Source organism: Thrips palmi, unplaced genomic scaffold (assembly GCF_012932325.1).
Source record: "Thrips palmi isolate BJ-2018 unplaced genomic scaffold, TpBJ-2018v1 HiC_scaffold_17, whole genome shotgun sequence".
Taxonomy (NCBI): Eukaryota; Metazoa; Arthropoda; class Insecta; order Thysanoptera; family Thripidae; genus Thrips; species Thrips palmi.
This window is the reverse complement of record NW_023144626.1, coordinates 1,138,993-1,157,688: the sequence shown is the minus strand read 5'-3', so window position 1 is coordinate 1,157,688 and position 18,696 is coordinate 1,138,993. Positions and strand designations below refer to the sequence as shown.

The 18,696-nt window shown below is 57.9% G+C and overlaps 1 protein-coding gene across 1 annotated transcript; it reads left to right on the top strand.

Moving 5' to 3' along the window:
* The first annotated feature begins 537 nt into the window (after positions 1 to 537).
* On the top strand, positions 538 to 10,183 carry LOC117643930 (GATA-binding factor 2-like). Its single transcript, XM_034383117.1, has 11 exons — positions 538 to 677; positions 3,585 to 4,331; positions 4,604 to 4,786; positions 5,108 to 5,312; positions 5,609 to 5,817; positions 6,279 to 6,528; positions 7,115 to 7,290; positions 7,467 to 7,598; positions 7,877 to 8,003; positions 8,537 to 8,843; positions 9,477 to 10,183. Exons 1-11 carry the CDS (start codon positions 666 to 668, stop codon positions 9,601 to 9,603), a joined length of 2,475 nt encoding a protein of 824 aa, XP_034239008.1. The 5' UTR covers positions 538 to 665; the 3' UTR covers positions 9,604 to 10,183.
* The last annotated feature ends 8,513 nt before the right edge of the window (positions 10,184 to 18,696 follow it).

The window sequence follows — 18,696 nt, the reverse complement described above, 5'->3', positions numbered from 1 at the left end:
CTTACCGGCTCAGCCGCGCGGCGCCGCACTGGAGGGAGGCTGGCAAGGTCGCTACACACACCGGGAGCAAGACACCGGGTCAAAATATTTTGAATGTGACAACGGGATAAGATATAGTGAGGAATAGATTATAGGTTCCTATCTGCATACGCAGTATCTTAACAGATAACTGTGCATTCCGACGCTGGTAGATACGGCCAAACTTATCACTTATCGTCTGAGATACGAGCCTGTGGGTCCGTGCAGCTTCTGACTATGCACCCCAAGGGCAGCAGATATCGCTCCGTGAGGCGATACAGTGGGGTGAAGGCCCCGAAGGTGTAAATGGTTCACTCGCGGCCGCGCCGTGCGCCAGCGTGCACCGCGCGGCGCCCGCTGCAGTGGGCCAGAAGACCCGTGGAGGCGGCCGAAACTCTAGACGCATGTTGTGCTCTACAGTCGGTGAACTGGACTCCATTTGAACGTGTGACCCCACCAATGGATTCCTCGACCGGAGAGCAGTCCATTGGTGGGGTCACACGTTCGGTTCGCGTCCCATTTAGCGACTCTAGAGCTCAAAACACGTCTAGAATTTTGGCCGCCTCCACCGGTCTTCGCTGGTCCACTGTGCGGCGCCCCGCTGAAGTGGGGGGCAAGGTGGTGCTTGGGAGCTGCAGGGTGCTGGAATGACTTTGGCCGTGAGTATCGTTGACGTTGCTCAAGACAAGAATAACCATTGGCTTTGTTTTCCTGATTAAGCGCCTAAACGCAAACAGTACAGGTCCCTTGTGCTTTTCCGAACTAACCAACTGTGCACCAAAGAAAAGAGTTAAGTCTGAAGGAAGTCTGCACTTCCCACACGGTAAAAACGGTACCTGGTTTTCCCAGGAAGCCTATGGTGAAGACATGGACGATTTCCAGGGGGTTCCTGGGAAAACCAGGAACCGTTTTACCGTGCACTACGCGCAATGAAATACAGTGTCCAGGAGTGTCTAGGATTCTATTTTTTTCCATGCGGCGGTGGTTTAGCACATCCTTTGTTTTCGAGTGACTCTTGATGGACGGGTGAGCCTCCCTGAAGCTTCGCCACTGTAATCCCTCCTGCACCTGCCGACTGAGTGAAACCGCGCCTCTGCCTCTCTCGCACTCACGGGGCGTGCCGTAGGAGCGCGATGAGCGAGACAGCGCGACGAATCCTTGTTTCGGCTCTGTCTGCAGGAACGGTGATGGTCCGGACTGTCAGGCCCAATCCACACCATAAAGCACAAGGGGAAATGCAGTCGGTGCACAGTGGGCCAGAAGACCGGTGGAGCGGCCAAAACTCTAGACGCGTTTTGAGCTCCAGAGTCGCTAAATGGAACTCGAACCGAACGTGTGACCCCACCAATGGATTCCTCGTTCGGAGAGCAATCCATTGGTGGGGTCACACGTTCAGTTCGAGTTCCATTTAGCGACTCTGGAGCTCAAAACGCGTCTAGAGTTTTGGCCGCCTCCACCGGTCTTCTGGCCCACTGTGCGGTGGAATACCGTAGCTAGCTGCTCCGGACGCGTCCTCGGGAAGGTGCGGTGAGGCGTGGTCTCCCTCGCGCCGCGGCCCGCCCCGCCTCCGCCACCCCGTGCCTCGGCCGCCCCGGCTGGCGCGCCCCGCGGCGTCGTCGTCACCGAGCCCCGCCAGTACCCGCCGGCGAGAGTAGTGCACAACACCGCGGTACTCGCAGGGAGGGCATCGCGGTCGCAACACCGCGCCGCCGAAATCGTAGTGTAGTGCCTCGTGTCCACGGCGTGCGCTTGCGACAACCTGGCTTCACGTCTCTACTCCGCAGGCCGCAGTGAAGTGAGGTACAGCGCGCTACCGGCTCTCATTGCTCGAATCGAGTGTGGCACAACTGTGTAGAAAATGTGGTTTGGACTTACTTTGGGAGGCCACAGCGTCCAAGCCGGGGAAGGGTCCTACCTCTGGGACAGTACTCCTAGTTGCTTCCTTTAGCATGCCGTTTCTACGGAGAGCAATTTTTCGCCTTGGTTTGGAGGCAATTTTGCCGTAAAATTGGTCAAAACGGTGAAAAATGTGCAGAAATCGTGGTTAGGCTGAGCTGACTTTGACCGACCACACTGCGTTCAATCCAAAGCGAGAAATGGTAACAGGATAGTTCCCTTTACCTCCGAATTTAGTATGCTTTTTCTGCGGAATGCGATTTCCAGCCTTGGTTTGGGAGCAGTCTGGCTGCGAAGTTGGTCAAAACGATGACAAATGTGCTGAACTCGCGGCTTTTGGTGGCTTCTGTTTTTGAAAGTTGATTCCATTGACGGGTTGCTACACCTTGGTTCGCTGCAGCGTGCATGCACGCCGAGGGGGCAAAAACTCGGGATTTTCGTGTACACATGATTCGGAAAACGCAATGATTGCGCATGGTTTTAATTGATTTCATGGCTGATTTTGCCTTATTTCGCGACGCACCAGGGTGATGTTGAGCGTGATTGCGTGTGATTGTGTTCGGAAAGAAATGATTTCGGACTGATTTGGCCTGGTTTCGTGTGATTCTGCCTAATTTCGGTCGATTTTAGTGATTTTGGCTGATTTCGGATTGCTTGATTTCGCGTGATTCTCAATGATTCGCGTGTGATTTCGGGGGCCGTGTACACATGATTGCGCGAGTTTTTGCCCCCTCGATGCACGCCCAGACAAGGAGCCGAGCCGTCTTCGCGCGTCCCGCACGCCGAGGAAGTCCATAGGCGCGTCGTCAAGGCGAGGCCGAGGCTCCAGTGCACCGCACTCCTTCCTGCCCAACTTCCTGCAGCCTTCATCCTTGCTCTGGGCTTGCCCTGGTGCCCCACAACTCGGCTACACTTTCGCCTCCTCTTTGCTCGGACGGCATTTGTTTACCCCTTTCGCTTGTGGCCCCTCCCAAACTGCTTCCTCCACCGTCACAGGGCGCTGCGTGGACGTCCTTGTGGACCGTCTGCCGGCCGTCACTCTGTCTCTGTCGCACTCACATGGCGGGTCCGCGCAGGGGTGCGAGAGAGACAGACTCTGGACTGGACTGGCTGGCGAATGTGTGGATGACGCGGCCTGGCTGGGGCGCCAGGAAGGCCGGATATCCGATGGAGCAAGCATAACAAGAAAGGAGCGCGAAACAGCTGTGCTGAAAATAGTCCCTGGAAAAATGAACCCTGGAAAATTTGTCTATCGATAAAGGCGCTGGGAGGTACTCGTTGATTGTAGTAGTAGGCTCTGCGGCAGTTTCCGGTGCGGGGTCAGGGCGACTGGCAGGACGGGGAGCAGCTCCAGCAAACAAGGGGTGGGGGCGGGCGGGGCCGGGCGGGGGCGACACACAGGCGACTTCCTCTTTCTCTCTCCACGTCGCGCCTCTTCTTCGCCTCGCTCGTTCGCACGCTCTGTCCACGACGCGAGCGCGCAAACACCTCTCAAGAGGCCAAATATACAAATGTTTTAGGACGTGTCCACCGCGCGCCCCGCGGCTACCGGGTCGTTTTTTGGGGACCGGTAAAACAATACGCGTATACACACACACACACACACACACACGGGGTTCGCGCTGCGTTTTATGTTCTCGTTTTTAACCGAATGATTGCTGTTCGCGCAGGTGCTCGCCGCCATGGACGCGAAGCAGGAGGACCAGGACGTGCCGCAGGATGCGCCGCAGCCAGAAGAACACCAGGCAGCGGCCGAGGCCCCCGCCCAGGACGACGCCGAGCAGCAGCAGCATTTAGAGCAACAACAACAACAATTAGAGCAACAACAACAGCATTTAGAGCAACAACAACAGCAACAACAACAACTTGAACAGCAGCAGCAAGAGCAAGAACAGCTAGAGCAGCAGCAGCAGCTGGAGCAGCAGCAACTGGAACAGCAGCAACAACAACTAGAGCAGCAGCAGCTTGAGCAGCAGATGCAGCTGCAGCAGCAGCAGGAGTCGCGGCCCGCCGTCATCACGCGGCGCCGCAACCTGGTGCGCACCATCACGACGGCGGGGCTCATCACCGAGGCCGAGGCGGAGGACGTCAGCGAGGACGCGCAGGAGGGCCGGGAGCGGCAGCAGACCCCCGGCAGCAGTCCCGGGGACGCGAGCCGCGCCAACGCCGAGGTGCTCGTCGAGAGGCCCGTGGACGCGGCGGGCGAGGCGGCCGCCGGCCACCCCGAGGAGCAGTTCGTGGTCCAGGACATGTCCACCATCGCGCTGGACGGGCGCGCCGGCGTGCAGGTGGCACACGAGTACAGCTTCCTCACCACCACGGGGTCGCCCGGCGAGCAGCGCGTCGTCCTGGTGCCCGAGCGCGGCTACGTGGGGGACTCGCGCTACGCCTACACCATGGTCAGCATGATGCCGGAGGTGAGTTCAGCCTTGACTTGAGTGGCAAAACAAAGGGATAGAAACCACGCCCCCATAACAGCGCCCTTTGGAGGGGGCGTAAATTACGCAGACTTTTAGCTCCTTTACTAATGCACTACCTAACGCCATTGAAGGGCCAAAAATACTGTTTTGTCCTGAAAGAGGTAGTTTACATGTCTTCGATTTGCCAGAGCTGAGAAGGACCACCTCTGCTTTCCGGGTGGTGGAGAAGCAAGGCGCCAAGGTCACCTCCACCTGTTGCGTTGTTCCAGGACAAGCTGGACACCGGAATCCTGCAGTTCACGTCCAGCGAGCCCCTGCCCCGGTTCCCGCACATCGCCAAGGGCGCGTCGGCGGCACCCCACCACCCCCACCACCTGCACCACCACGCGCTGCCCCCGCTCGACCACCACCAGCGGCGCTACGGCACGCAGGGCCTCGTCCCCGGTTACCAGGTGCGGCCCGCGCGCTCAGCACCAGAGGACCGGTGGAGACGGCCAGATTCCACCTAACCTCCAGAGTCGCTAAATGGGACTCGAACCGAACGTGTGACCCCACCAATGGATTCCTCTTTGAAAGAGGAATCCATTGGTGGGGTCACTCCGGGTCACACGCTCGGTTCAACTCCTGTTCAGCGACTCTGGAGCTCAAAACGCGTCTTGAGTTTTGGCCACCTCCACGGGTATCTGCTGGCCCACTGTGCCTATCGATGCAACCTTTTACTCGTTTTACGTGGAACATTTGTGAGATGACACTGCATTGCGCAACCTTCGCAGGAGATGTCCACGCCGCCGCCGCTGGCTCCGCCCCACCAGCTCGACGTCGAGGTCGGCGGCAACGTCCCCGGCCAGCAGCACCTCGTGGAGGGCTACGTGGTGTCCACCTCGCTCAAGTACGAGCACGACGAGCAGGAGGAGCACCAGCAGCTTTTGCCGCTGCCCGCCGCCACCTACACCACGCTGGAGTCCGGCGGTAGGGCAGGTTTGTACTTGGAGGCTCTGGGATCGAGTCCTGGCGCACAGTGGGCCAGGTGGAGGCGGTCAAAAGGCCGGATGCGTTTTGAGCTCTGGAGTCGCTAAACGGGACTCGAAAAAAAAAACGACCAACGGATTGCTCTTGAACGATACATTTGGTGGGGTCACACGCTCGGTTCGGGTCCTGTTTAGCGACTCTGGAGCTCAAAATACGTCAAGAGTTTTGACCGCCTGCGCCGGTCTTCTGGCCCACTGTCCGGCGCGGCGCGCGGCCTGGTTTGCTGATTCCCGCTCCATGTGCAGAGTGTCTGCCCGGTGCCGGGGAGGCTGTCTACACGCGGGTCAACTATATGGAGGGTCCGTGGAAGGTACCCGAGGCCGGCGTCGACGCCATGACCACCTCCTCCTCGTACTCGCCGAACACGTCGCCGGTCCACCTCAAGGCAGACCCCACCCTCACCACCTCCACCAGCTACTCCCCCGCCTACAAGCACTACTCGCCCTACATTCAGGTGAGTCCCGGCGGCAGTGGCGCAGCGAACGGGGCCGAGGTCCCGGCACCGACCAAATGGAAAGGGCATTTCAACAATGATGCCGCACAGTGGGCCAGAAGACCGGTGGAGGCGGCGAAAACTTAAAACACGTTTTTGAGCTCCAGAGTCGCTAAACAGGACTCGAACCGAGCGTGTGACCCCGCCAATGGATTCCTCGCTCGGAGAGCAATCCATTGGTGGGGTCACACGTTCGGTTCGAGTCCTAAGCGACTCTGGAGCTCAAAACGCGTCCGGGGTTTTGACCGCCTCCACGGTCTCCCCACTGTGCGCCGTTGCCCCCTTGGTCGAGATGCACCCTGAGGGAGGCCCTCGCAGGGAGAGTCCTCCAACCCTCCGCCACTGAGCCAAGCCGTAGTCTCAGAAGGTGCAGGCGACGTCACTTGGATGTAAAGTCGGGCTCCCCGATGGTGATGCTGCAGGGGTCCGCGCACCTCGGCTACGACTCGGCCGAGTCCCCCACGCCGCAGGGCGGCCTGTACAGCAACGGCGGCGCGCCGCCGTACTCCGTGTCCGCGTCGACGGCGTGGTCCGGGTCGCCGCAGCCCGGCGAGGCCTACGTGTTCCACCAGTCACCGGGGCTGTCCGGCGCCGCGGGCCTCCCCTCCGGGGCCACGTCCTACCCCTACTCCGGGGACGCGTGGACGCTGGCGGAGGACGGCTACGACTCGGGTGAGGACCCGTGGACTTCCCTGCCTCTGCCGTGCGCAGTAGGCCAGCCGAGCGATATCACACAGTCGTCTCGTCGCCCTGTCTCTCTCGCACCCCTACGGGACGCCCCGTGAGTGCGAGAGAGATGGAGCGACGAAACGACCCATCGGAAACGCTCCGCAGAGGCCCTGCTTCGGTGGACATTTCGCACACGGTTTCTAAAATCATGCTTGAACCGGCTTGAACCAAACACATGGTGGTACCAAAAGGACGTCCCTGGTTCAAAGAGCAATCCATTGGTACCGCCACACAGTGGGCCAGCAGACCGGGGGAGGCGGCCAAAACTCTAGACGGCGTTTCGAGCTCCAGAGTCGCCAAAATGGGCCTCGAATGGAACGTGTGACCCCACCAATAGATTTCTCTCCAAACGAGGAATCCATTGGTGGGGTCACACGTTCGGTTGGTGTCCCATTTAGCGACTCTGGAGCTCAAAACGCGTCTAGAGTTTTGTCCACCTCCGCCGGTCTTCTGGCCCACTGCGCGCCGTGTGTTTGGTTCGGGCACCATGAGACACCCCTCGGCTAACTCGCCGTCCTGGACGTCGCAGGGCACGGCCTGGACGTGAAGGAGTGCGTCAACTGCGGGGCGCCGCACACGCCCCTGTGGCGGCGCGACACGGAGGGCAACTACCTGTGCAACGCGTGCGGCCTGTACAACCGGGTGAACGGCGTGAACCGGCCGCCCGTCCGGCCCAACATCAAGAAGACCGCGCCGGCCGTTAGCGTGAGTCACGAGCAGAAACAGCTTGTCGCTTCCACTGGCTTGGCTTGCGCGGCGCCCAACCCGTACGGAGACTGCAAAGTGTGTTTGACGGTCTTCCAACCGTGTTCTTTATCTCGTTCATTTTACGGACGCTCTGGAGGGCCCGCCCGACTGACGTTCTGCCCTGTTCTCTGCAGCCCCAGACAGGCAACCGGAGGATGGGGGTGATGTGCGCGAACTGCAACACCACGACCACCACGCTGTGGAGGCGGAACAACAATGGGGACCCCGTGTGCAACGCCTGCGGCCTCTACTACAAGCTGCACGGGGTAAGCAGCGAACCAGGGTGAAAAATCCGGCCGTTTGTTACGCCCCTGGAACAGCGTGAATCGCTTTATGCCCTAGGGAGGGGTGTGAATTGCGATAGGACTCGTGGGCAAAATTTTGATGCCTTCCACCTAACTACGCCTTAAAAGGGCGTGAAAGACTGTCGTGTACTTAAGGGCGTAGTTTTTATGCCTTTGTTTTGCCTAGTCAACGCACCGCTCCAGACACCCCGATGAGTCTGACATTGCTCTACTTTCGTCCTCTGTTTTCGACTACGCAGGTGAACCGGCCTCTGACCATGAAGAAGGACAGCATACAACAGAGGAAGCGCAAACCCAAAAACCCCGGTTCCGGTATGGGGACACCGCCAGTAAAGCAGGAGGGCAAACCCGGCGCCGGCATGCACCGTAAGTAAGGCCTCGCTTTCCTTCGTTGCCATGGTTACGTTTTTCCGTGTTTTGGGTGCGTCAAAGTCTGTCTGAGTGTGTTGGGAAAAAGTCTATTGAACTCGTGCGAAGTCTCGCTTCCGCTTCGTGCTTTTGTTCCATTCCGGAAACGAAAGGAGTTAACATTCCGCACAAGAGGCGGCATGCAATTGCTGAAAATGATCGCAAGTCCCGTTTTCAAATCACCTTGTTTAAAAAAAATGCAATATGCAAAATATACAAAACTTTCCTGTTTGTGTTCTCAGTGCAGTATTGCTCTTAGTAAGGCAGTTGATAATTCAAGTTAACGTCTATGCATCGGACACAACTACGCTCCGAATCATCTCAGATCATGTTGTGCTCCATGAAGGCCTAGACGAATGCCATTTTCATGAGCTTTACTTGTCCCTTGTCTTTCCAACTTCCGCGCCTCTCAAGAGCACAGCCCCTGGTTCAAGACTCACCAGCGGCCGGCTGTCTGATTCTGCCCTCATGGTGTGCTATTTCTTCGACAGCGAAAATGCTCATGTCAGACGGGTACCCCACCAGCCCCGGGATATCCGGGGGGTCCATGTCGCAGTACGGGGCCCCCATGACGGGGGCCTCGGTGGGGTACGGGGGCCACGGGCAGGGCCACGCCCTGGGCCACGCCTTGGGCCACGGCGCCCACCTGTCCCTCGGCCACCCCGACGGCCACCATGACGGGGCTCATGGCGCGCACGGCCTGGGCCACGGCCTGGGTCACGGCCTCGGCCACGGCCCGGGCGTGGATGGGTTGGCACTGCCGCCGTCGGGCGTGCTCAACAGGCACCTCATGTCACAGTATGTAGCCCTGCATTTGGCTGTCCGGTCATGTTCGCGCTTGCGGGCCGGAACCCCCAGGGAAGGACCACGAGGCCACCAAGCCGTGGAAGTGGATGTGAAAAGTGGAATGTTTCGCTGCTCGACGTTGGTCCGAGGACGGAGGAAAGCGATAGGTTCTTTGTCCAGCCAGCAGGCTGTTTCCTCACCGTCCGTCGCTCTGTCTCTCTCGCCTTCCCACAGGACTCCCACGAGTGCGAGAGAGACAGAGCGACGAAGACACCGCTTGGAATCAGCCAGTGCTGGAACAGCTTAACCAGACTATTATTGGCCTTTTTTGTAAGTCTCCGATTTTAAGTCGATTTATCGCTTTCTTCGACTCCTGGAACCAAGAGCAGGCGAAATGTTGTCCAAGCGCACACCGCCTTGGCGGCATTGTGACTTGTCTGGGTTACTGGCGAAGCAGCGCACTCCTCGCTTTGAAACGCAGCGAACTGGTTGTCCTCACTGTTGATCCTTCCCTGCTGGCTTCTTCGTGTTCGCAAAGGGCGTGACTGTGCCCAAACAAAGCTTACCTCTGTCCGCTGTGCCGTTCAACTCCTCTTAGTTTAGAGCCCGCTGGGTTGGTGTCTCTGACGGCCCTGTCTGTTTCAGCGTACCGCCGCTAGAGCACAGCACAGGCCGGTCTCCTGGCATCGTGTCGGCCCCGAGTAGCGTCATCACCTCCACGGGCCTGAGCGGCCTGCACCCTGGCGGCGACCGGACGAACCACCACGAATGAGGCCTCGACTCGGCGCTAGAGGTTTACGCCGCCACGCCCTGCGCGCGCCTGCTCGGTGGCGCCTCCCTGCGGCCAAGCCTCGCACCAGTGCAACGTACCGATGGTACCGGCCGTACCGACGGTACCTGGGTGGCTGGCCTGCACCAACAAAGAATACGAAAAGTTTCTGAGGAGGGCTCAGTGGGTACTGCAAAATCCACCCAAAGTCACAACACGAGTTTGGAGAGAATATTGAACGGACTTGTATTATATATGCTAAGGACTTAATTTATAACAAAAAAATTAATACGTTTAATAGGTTACTGATTGTATGACACTCTTTAAGTTTTGGGGCGCGAGCCCTGCTAGTCCCTGTGATTAATATTACAGCTAACGTCCAATCCTGACTACTTTAATGTAATGATAACTGTGTACAAATGAGAATAATCAAGCTTCATCATTGTTCTGTCTTTCATCAACTTCGTTACCACGTGCAGCTTGATTTATTCATTTATTGAACAAAATGTTTTTGTGTCTAAGACTTTGACATTCATGGAAAGCCTGGAGTGTAAATATATTTTGTCTTTTTATTTTATGCAAAGAAAACGTAAAGGACTTTTCCCTCCCTTCCATGTCACACCTGTGATCACAATGACAGGAACGAGGGTCAATCGGGGTCAATCAACTTGAAACTAGTTGAGGCAGCTCTCCAACAGTGTCAACCCTCAAACTCAAGTATAAGTTCGGGGCGAGCGCGACAACGCAGGACGTTGAATCACAGTAGCTCATTCATCGCAAGGGGTCGTGCTATTTTATCTCTCTTCGGCTCAACAACAACAACAAGATGCATTCATCTCTGTTCAGCTTTGACCATCATCATCATCATCATCATCATCATCATCATCATCAACGCTACTAGGCCTATGCAGACCTTTAGCGGTTCGCGCAATGCACAAATCTATAAAGGCCTTATAGTGAAGATTTTCCATATTGTGGTGAAAATAGTCTACATTACGGTGGTGCAGCTGACTTTGTAGATTACTTTTGAAAATTCATTGTACCTTACGGAGTTTTGTATTACTAAATGAAGAAAATCTCCACCATTCAGTAAGTTGGCGCAGCCTATCACGGAAAGACATTTACAGTGTATAGTCAAATCAGCCAAGGGAGATGAAACGATAGAGATGAGAGTGCGCGATGCTGCCCGCTCCATGGCGCGGCCGCGGGGCGACGGTCCATCGACCCATTGGTCGCCGCGGCCGCAGGCTCCGCCAGGCTCCGCCTCCTGGGCCTCCCGGACTGGCCGGCCGGCCACGGCACCGCGTCCAGACGACTCTTACTTCGACAACAATGAAATTCAAACACGCACACAAAGCGCGGCGCGCACAGTGGGCCAGAAGACTGGTGGTGGCGGACAAAACACCAGACGCGTTTTGAGCTCCAGCGTCGCTAAACAGGACTCGAACCGAACGTGTGACCCCATCAATGGATTCCTCGTTCGGAGAGCAATCCATTGGTGGGGTCACACGTTCGGTTCGAGTCCCATTTAGCGACTCTGGAGCTCAAAACGCGTCTAGAGTTTTGTCCGCCTCCATCGGTCTTCTGGCCCACTGTGGTGCGTGAGGGGCGCAATCTCCCCCAAACCAGGGCGGACATGCTTCCGAGCACAGTGTGGTCGCTCTGTCTCCCTCCCACCTACGGGCCGTTCCGCGTCGGTGCGAGAGAGACAGAGCGACGAAAGCAATGTTCGAAGACAGCCCTCCGGTGTGCGTAGGGCATTACACTGTATTACCGGGGCAGGCGGCAATCCGTCACGGGGGCCCCTAAGGGGGCGGCGGTTACACTAAGAGGGCTGCGGCGCCTCGGCCCTCGCTCTGTCTCTCTCGCACTCGTGAGGCGTCCCGTAGGGGTGCGGGAGAGACAGAGCGACGGAGCGGCCCTTCGGAGTCAGTGTGCTGCACGCGAATCGAATCGCTCCGCGAGCCGGGCGGGTGGCCTACCCAGCGCGTTGCAGGCGCCAAGCCACTCTGCAGGCAAATGCTCATGGACTTGCTGTACATCAGTTTTGACATAAATAAGGTTAAATATTATAAATACAATGCAAATATTGTTCCTATAACTTATGTATTAAATTGTGCACGGTGAAAACGGAACCTGGTTTTCCCAGGAAGCCTATGGTAGAGACATAGGCGATTTCCAGGGAGTTCCTGGGAAAACCAGGAACCGTTTTTACCGTGTGCATAGCTTGCAGATGCATGGCAATAGGCAATAATTCAAGTAGAAACATAATTTAGTTTGTGGATTCTCGCGGCACTTTGTGGTGTGTTGGGACTTTTTCGAGAGTGCACGCATTTTGGCTACCGGCACACCGTATCCGAAAATAAATAAGTGACTGAATAGTACAATGAGAAACATGCGAGAGTATTCTCTGAATTAGAAGAGCTGGCAAACTGACTTCACCTCAAAAACAACGTTGTTCCCATATGCATTCAAGACACTCCGAGTTTTAAGTTTATTCGAAAAGTCTTCCTAGAAGGTTTTCCACCGCTCGCCACCGACTTGTTCGAACGTCTTTTTCCGGGGGTAGATTGGTGGTCTGTTTCCTAGCAGACTGTTCATTTTCCACGTGGGCTGGCCTGTCGGTGTCGGTGCGACCTGCGCCACTCTAAAAGCCACAAGCCACACGTGCCCCCCCCCCTCACTCCCTCACTCCGATCCATTTTTCTCCGGGCATGAAGTACACGGGACACCCACTGGCCAGGCTGGGCCGGATATGGAAATGATGCGACTCGCGTGCCGCGCACTCGCTCTGTGTAGACCCATCCATCCATCCGTCTCTCTCTCTCTCTCTCTCTCTCTCTCTCTCTCTCTCCCTCTCTCTCTCTCTCTCTCCCTCTCTCGCCTAGAGTCACCTAATGACTCAATCTTCGCGGCCGGACCGCGGAGCCGCGAACTAGCCCTTGCAATACACCGAGCAGAGAGCACGCCGTCGTGTTTTATTACCCCCTCCCCCTCCCCTCCCCCCCCCCTCCCCTCCCCCTCCCCTCCCCCTCCCCTCTCCCGCCGCGTCTCCCCGTCCTTCGCGGCCCACTCCGGCCGTGCGCTCACCGCCGCGGCGCTGCGCCGCGCCCTGCCGCGCCCTGCCACGCCCTGCCATGCCCTGCCATGCCCTGCCGCGCCCTGCCATGCCCTGCCATGCCCTGCCATGCCCTGCCACGCCCTGCCATGCCCTGCCATGCCCTGCCGCGCCCTGCCATGCCCTGCCGCGCCCTGCCCATGCCCTGCCCTGCGCGCCCTGCCATGCCCTGCCAGCTGCCAGCCCTGCCATGCCCTGCCGCGCCCTGCCATGCCCTGCCGCGCCCTGCCATGCCCTGCCATGCCCTGCCGCGCCCTGCCATGCCCTGCCGCGCCCTGCCATGCCCTGCCATGCCCTGCCGCGCCCTGCCATGCCCTGCCGCGCCCTGCCATGCCCTGCCATGCCCTGCCGCGCCCTGCCATGCCCTGCCGCGCCCTGCCATGCCCTGCCATGCCCTGCCGCGCCCTGCCATGCCCTGCCGCGCCCTGCCATGCCCTGCCATGCCCTGCCGCGCCCTGCCATGCCCTGCCATGCCCTGCCGCGCCCTGCCATGCCCTGCCGCGCCCTGCCATGCCCTGCCATGCCCTGCCGCGCCCTGCCACGGCCGGCTGAGCTCGCCCTAAGTGGTTTCTTCCATCAGCCATCAGGGACCTGGCCGGCCAGACCCGCCTAACGATACATCCCCTCTCCCTCTCACCGCCGGCAGTCCCGCCAGCGCTGGCGCCGCGCGGCCACGGCCAGCCGCCTGCTTCCGAAGACCCCGTCTCCGTCTCCCTCGCACCCCTACGGCACGCCGGGCACGCCGCACGAGTGCGAGAGAGACGGAGAGATAGGCGGCAAACGACGGCAGGATTAATGCCCAGGGCGGCCGGCGAGTCGCGAGTGCAGGCCGAGTAGCCGGTGCCGCGGTGCCGCCGGGGAAGTACCTCCAGCAGGTCCAGCCGCCGCGTCGCTCTGTCTCTCTCGCACTCGCGGGGCGTCCTGTACGGGTGCGAGAGAGACAGAGCGACGAAGCGGCGCCGTTTCGGCGTGCAGGCCGAGGCGGCCGAGGCTCCATCAGCCCCCGGAAGACGTAAAACCCGCAGTTGACTTGTGCTCCAGAAGGCGGCGAGCGATTCGGCGCAACGCGCTTTTGTCGCTTTGTCTCTCTCTCTCTCTCTCTCTCTCTCTCTCTCTCTCTCTCTCTCTATCTCTCTCTCTCTCTCTCTCTCTCCGGCGGCGGACGGGCGCCTCAAGTGCATGTCGCGTTTGGCAAATGGTTGGCCGGCCGCCACGGGGCTGGCGTTAGTCACTGGCCAAAACGCGGCGCACTCGCAGCGGGCAGGCTGCCACGGCGCCGCCATGCCCTGGCCATGCCGCCGTGCTCTCACGGGTAGCCGAGGAGACTGCAGTGCTCGTCGCTCTGTCTCTCTCGCACCGCTGCGGAGGGCCCCGTAAGTGCGATAGAGACAGAGCGACCGCTTTTCCGGTGGCCCGGAGAAAATAGAATTTGCAGCTTCGTGAATGGGCTATGACTGCGAAGCGGTTGCGGCCCGGCCCACAGTGGGCTAGAAGCCCGGTGGAGGCAGCCAAAATTCTAGACGCGTTTTGAGCTCCAGGGTCGGTAAATGGGCCTCGAACTGGGGACGTGTGACCCCACCAATGGATTGCTCTCAGAACGAGGAATCCATTGGTAGGGTCACAAGCTCGGTTCGAGTCCCATTTAGAGACTCTGGAGCTCAAACCGCGTCTAGAATAATTTTGGCCGCCTCCACCGGTCTTCTGGCCCACTGTGCGGCCCACGCACACTGACCGCGACGGTACCTGTCGGCGATACTCCTTCACGCGGCCCGGCCGGCCGGCAAGGACGCGGGGTATCTACGGACGAGATAACGCCCAATGACATCAACTTCATTGAGTAGCTTTATGCGTACATGTGTTTCGTCTGGCGCCAACGGCCGTGGCCGATTATTGCAGATCGACATCGCGAAACGGGTTTCACGCCCTTTCACGAGCCAAGTCTAGAAGCCGGGGGAATTCGGGGGAGGGGCACGGGTAGCATTCGTGCTGAACTAGGACGGAAGGGTCTAGCCTCAAAGCCACCTGCTCTGCCCAAACTCTCAAACAACCAACGAACGCCGACGCTTTTACCACCACCACCGCCACCACCACCACCACCACCACCACCACCACCACCACCACCACCACCACCACCACCACCACCACCACCACCACCACCACCATCATCATCATCATCATCACCTGCACTGACAAATATTTGATCTCAATCCGACAGCGCTCTCATTTTTTTCTTTTTCAGAGTTAACCGGCGCACCACGCAGAACATTGCTCTGGCTCTGTCAAAAGCTGAGGAGCTGATTCTAAACAACCAGGGCCGGACTGGCTAAGTCAGGGCCCCGGTCGCAGTGTGACGTCAAGGGCCCCCTTTTCCGATATGCGTCCATTGTTTTAAATTTACTAGCCAGGGGAGGGTAAGCCGTGTTTGGTGACTTTGGGCGGCCACTGTGTCCAATCTAGTTGACGTAAAAGGCCTCCCTCGACGCCCTAGTATTCTTATGACCCTACTCTTTCATGCCCTGTGTCGGGAAGACGTTGACCACAACGATTTTGCCTTTGACCGCAACGATTTTGGGACCAAAGTTGGTCAAAAAGTGGTCGAATCTCGGAAATTTGCTGATTTTGCTGACTTTAGGCGGCTACTGTGTCCAATCTAGTTGACGTAAAAGGCCTCCCTCGACGTTCTAGTATTCTTAAGACCCCACTCTTTCATGCCCTGTATCGTGAAGACGTTGACCACAACAATTTTGCCTTTGACCGCAACGATTTTGGGGCCAAAGTTGGTCAAAAAGTGGTCGAGTCTCGGAAATTTGCTGATTTTGCTGACTTTGGGCGGCCACTGTGTCCAATCTAGTTGACGTAAAAGGCCTCCCTCGACGTTCTAGTATTCTTAAGACCCCACTCTTTCATGCCCTGTCTCGGGAAGACGTTGACCACAACGATTTTGCCTTTGACCGCAACGATTTTGGGACCAAAGTTGGCCAAAAAATGCGCTTGATTTGCCGAAATCATGCGTAAAATCGGCAGAAATTTCGTGGAATACCAACAAAATCTCGCGGAATCCGGCATAATTTTGACGCAAAATTCTGCGAAATCTTGAGAAATTTTCAAATGGGTACCCCTTTGATTTAAGTACGTAAATAGTTAAAGACCGCGACTTTGCCGCGGCCAAGAAGGCCCCGCGGTGGAAAGGCCCCGTGGCCCGCGGCCGAAAGGCCCCGCGCTTCGCGCGAGGCCCCGGGCGCGATCGCGCCCCCGCGGCCCGGGCCAGTCCGGGCCTGTAAACAACCCGTCGCGCTCTGTCTCACGCACCCCTTCGGAACGCCCCAAGAGCGCGAGAGAGACAGAGCTACGGCAGCCCTGTTCGGACAGCCCGCTGGCGCCGGCCGCCCGTTGGACGCTGTCCACGCGGCGTGCCTCGTTCTGTAGACTGATGCCGAGAGTCGTTCTCGTCGCTCTGTCTCTCTCGCACCTGTGCGGGACGCCCCAAGAGTGCGGGAGAGACAGAGCGACGAAAACGACTCTCGGAATCAGTCAGTGTGCTGCCCCGCTCGGCGTGGGGTGGCGCGGTGCTCGCGTGGTCGACCGGCCTGTCGTCCACTCCGGTCCACGACGCCCCGCCCCACCGGCCGGGCTGGGCCCCCGCAGCCCCCGCAGCCCCCGCAGCCCCCGCCGACTAGTCACGTATCTGCGACAAGCGCAATAAAGATACATGGATTATCTCTTAGTGACTTCATCCCGCCCCCAGCCTGCCCCGGCCAGGCCGCTGGACCGCGGGGGCGCGGTGGCGCGGTGGAAAGGGGGGGGGGGGATGCAGCAGCAGCCCAAGTGCGTCTGTGTGTTACCGGGGCCACTTATGCCCCTCTGATGCGTTTGGGTAAGTGTGTGCGCGCGAGAGAGACAGACCCCGTTTCTGTGTGCGTCTGTTCCCGTGTGCTGTGCGTCCGTCGGTCCCCTCTCTCTCTCTCTCTCTCTCTCTCTCTCTCTCTCTCTCTCTCTGCCTCTCTCTGCCTTTCTCTCTCTCCCCCCCCTCTCTCTCTCTGCCTCTCTCTGCCTTTCTCTCTCTCCCCCCCCTCTCTCTCTCTGCCTTTCTCTCCCCCCCCCCCTCTCTCTCTCTCTGCCCCTCCAGACTCCGTATTGCAGAGCAAGGCCTGAACGCAGTACAAGCCAGCCGACCCGCCTTTCACTGGTTCTTTATTTCGTCTCGGCCGGCGCCGGCGGCACAAACTGTGCATGCTTTCCTCGCTTTGTCTCTCTCGCACCCCTAGGGGACGCCCCAAGAGTGCGAGAGAGACGGAGTGACGAAGGCACTGTGTGGGATCACACCGTGGTCGCGAGATCGACCCTATCTGAACCGCGCCCCGCCATGCCTTTTACAGTGTGAGGGCAGTACGTCCTTCTGGGCCTCCTCGGACCGAAGAGCGAATCCATTAGGCCAATAAAAGGCCGCGGTCCGGTCCATTCGTCAGCCGAGCGATTCAGACGAGCGGTTCGTCGCTCTGTCTCTCTCGCACGCTTATGGAGAGCCCCGTGAGTGCGACAGAGACAGAGCGACGAAACGACTCGTCGGCACCGCTCGGCTGCCCCAAGGACGGCCAAGGACGGACCGACGAGGAGGCCGAGGACCGGACTTTAAAAGGGTTGTCACCACGCGTCTCGAACACGCGATATGAATGGGGTGGTCTCGTTTCTCACGCTCATCCATGTGCCTTGTGCCTGCGCTCTAGAAGCCAGTAGGCAAAAACAGAGTTCACTCGGGTGGCCAAATCGCCGTCGCCTGCCCACAAGAAAAACTTTTGGGCGCGTGGTGAAGCCTGCGGCCAAATTGAGACGGCTGAAGGTGATGGTTGACAACCCTCTCGACACCCCGGAGCATCCAGTGCTGTTACTTATTTGGCCAAAAAACGTACGTGTTTGCTAGCATCAGGCTCCTGCCTCTTTCAAACTCAATTTTGAAAACAAAACACAAAAATTACAATAGTTAAAAACCGTCGTCAACGCCTCAAGAAACCGTTTCTTGAACCAATACGATAATATACGTGTATCAAGTGAATTTACTTGGATGTTTCAAGTAAAATTGCTCAGTTTTCTAGGTTTGAGAAACAGCTTTTTTTGGGTGTATCGGGCCCTGGCATGGTGGACGGTGACGGCGTCCACTGCACTGCCAACCCCAGCTCGGCACGGCGGCACGGCATAGGCGAGCCTTGCCACACATCTCATCCCCGCGGCCCGCGCAGGCCGCCAGGCCACGGCCCACAGGCCACGGCCCGCCCACGCCGCCCTTGCCCGCAAAGACGATGACATCTCACTTTCATTTTCGTAATAAAGTTGTTCATTAAAATGCAACAATGTTGGCCGATAAGCCAGGCCGCGCATAAGTCGGGCCAAGTCGGCCCCGCCACTATAAACTCTAATGCTTTATCGGCCAGGGTGGCTGCGCTATGCTGCGCTATGCTGCGCGACTCCGCCCCAACCCGCTACACTATACAACCCCTGCTGCCTCGGAATCCACCGAAACGGCCTCCCAAGAAAGTCCTTAAAATGCCTCCAATCCACTGCACTCTAAAAATCTTTCGGTGAAAGGCTGCACCTCCATGGTGCAAAAGTCAATGTTCAGTGGTAAGCTACAAAGTCGCTTCACCAACATAGATAGAGAATTCTCACCATGATGTGGAGAATCCAGGAGGATCTTTACAATAATACGGAGAATCTAGGAGGATCTTTACCATAGTCTTAGGGATGGTGAAGATTCTCCTTAAGATCTCCTTAAAGGTAAAGATCTCCTTAAAGGTAAAGATCTCCTTAAAGGTAAAGACCTCCTTAAAGGTAAAGATCTCCTTAAAGGTAAAGACCTCCTTAAAGGTAAAGATCTCCTTAAAGGTAAAGATCTCCTTAAAGGTAAAGTTCTCCTTAAAGGTAAAGATATCCTTAAAGATAAAGGAGGATCTTTACCTTCAAGGAGAATCTTCACCAAGTTCTTC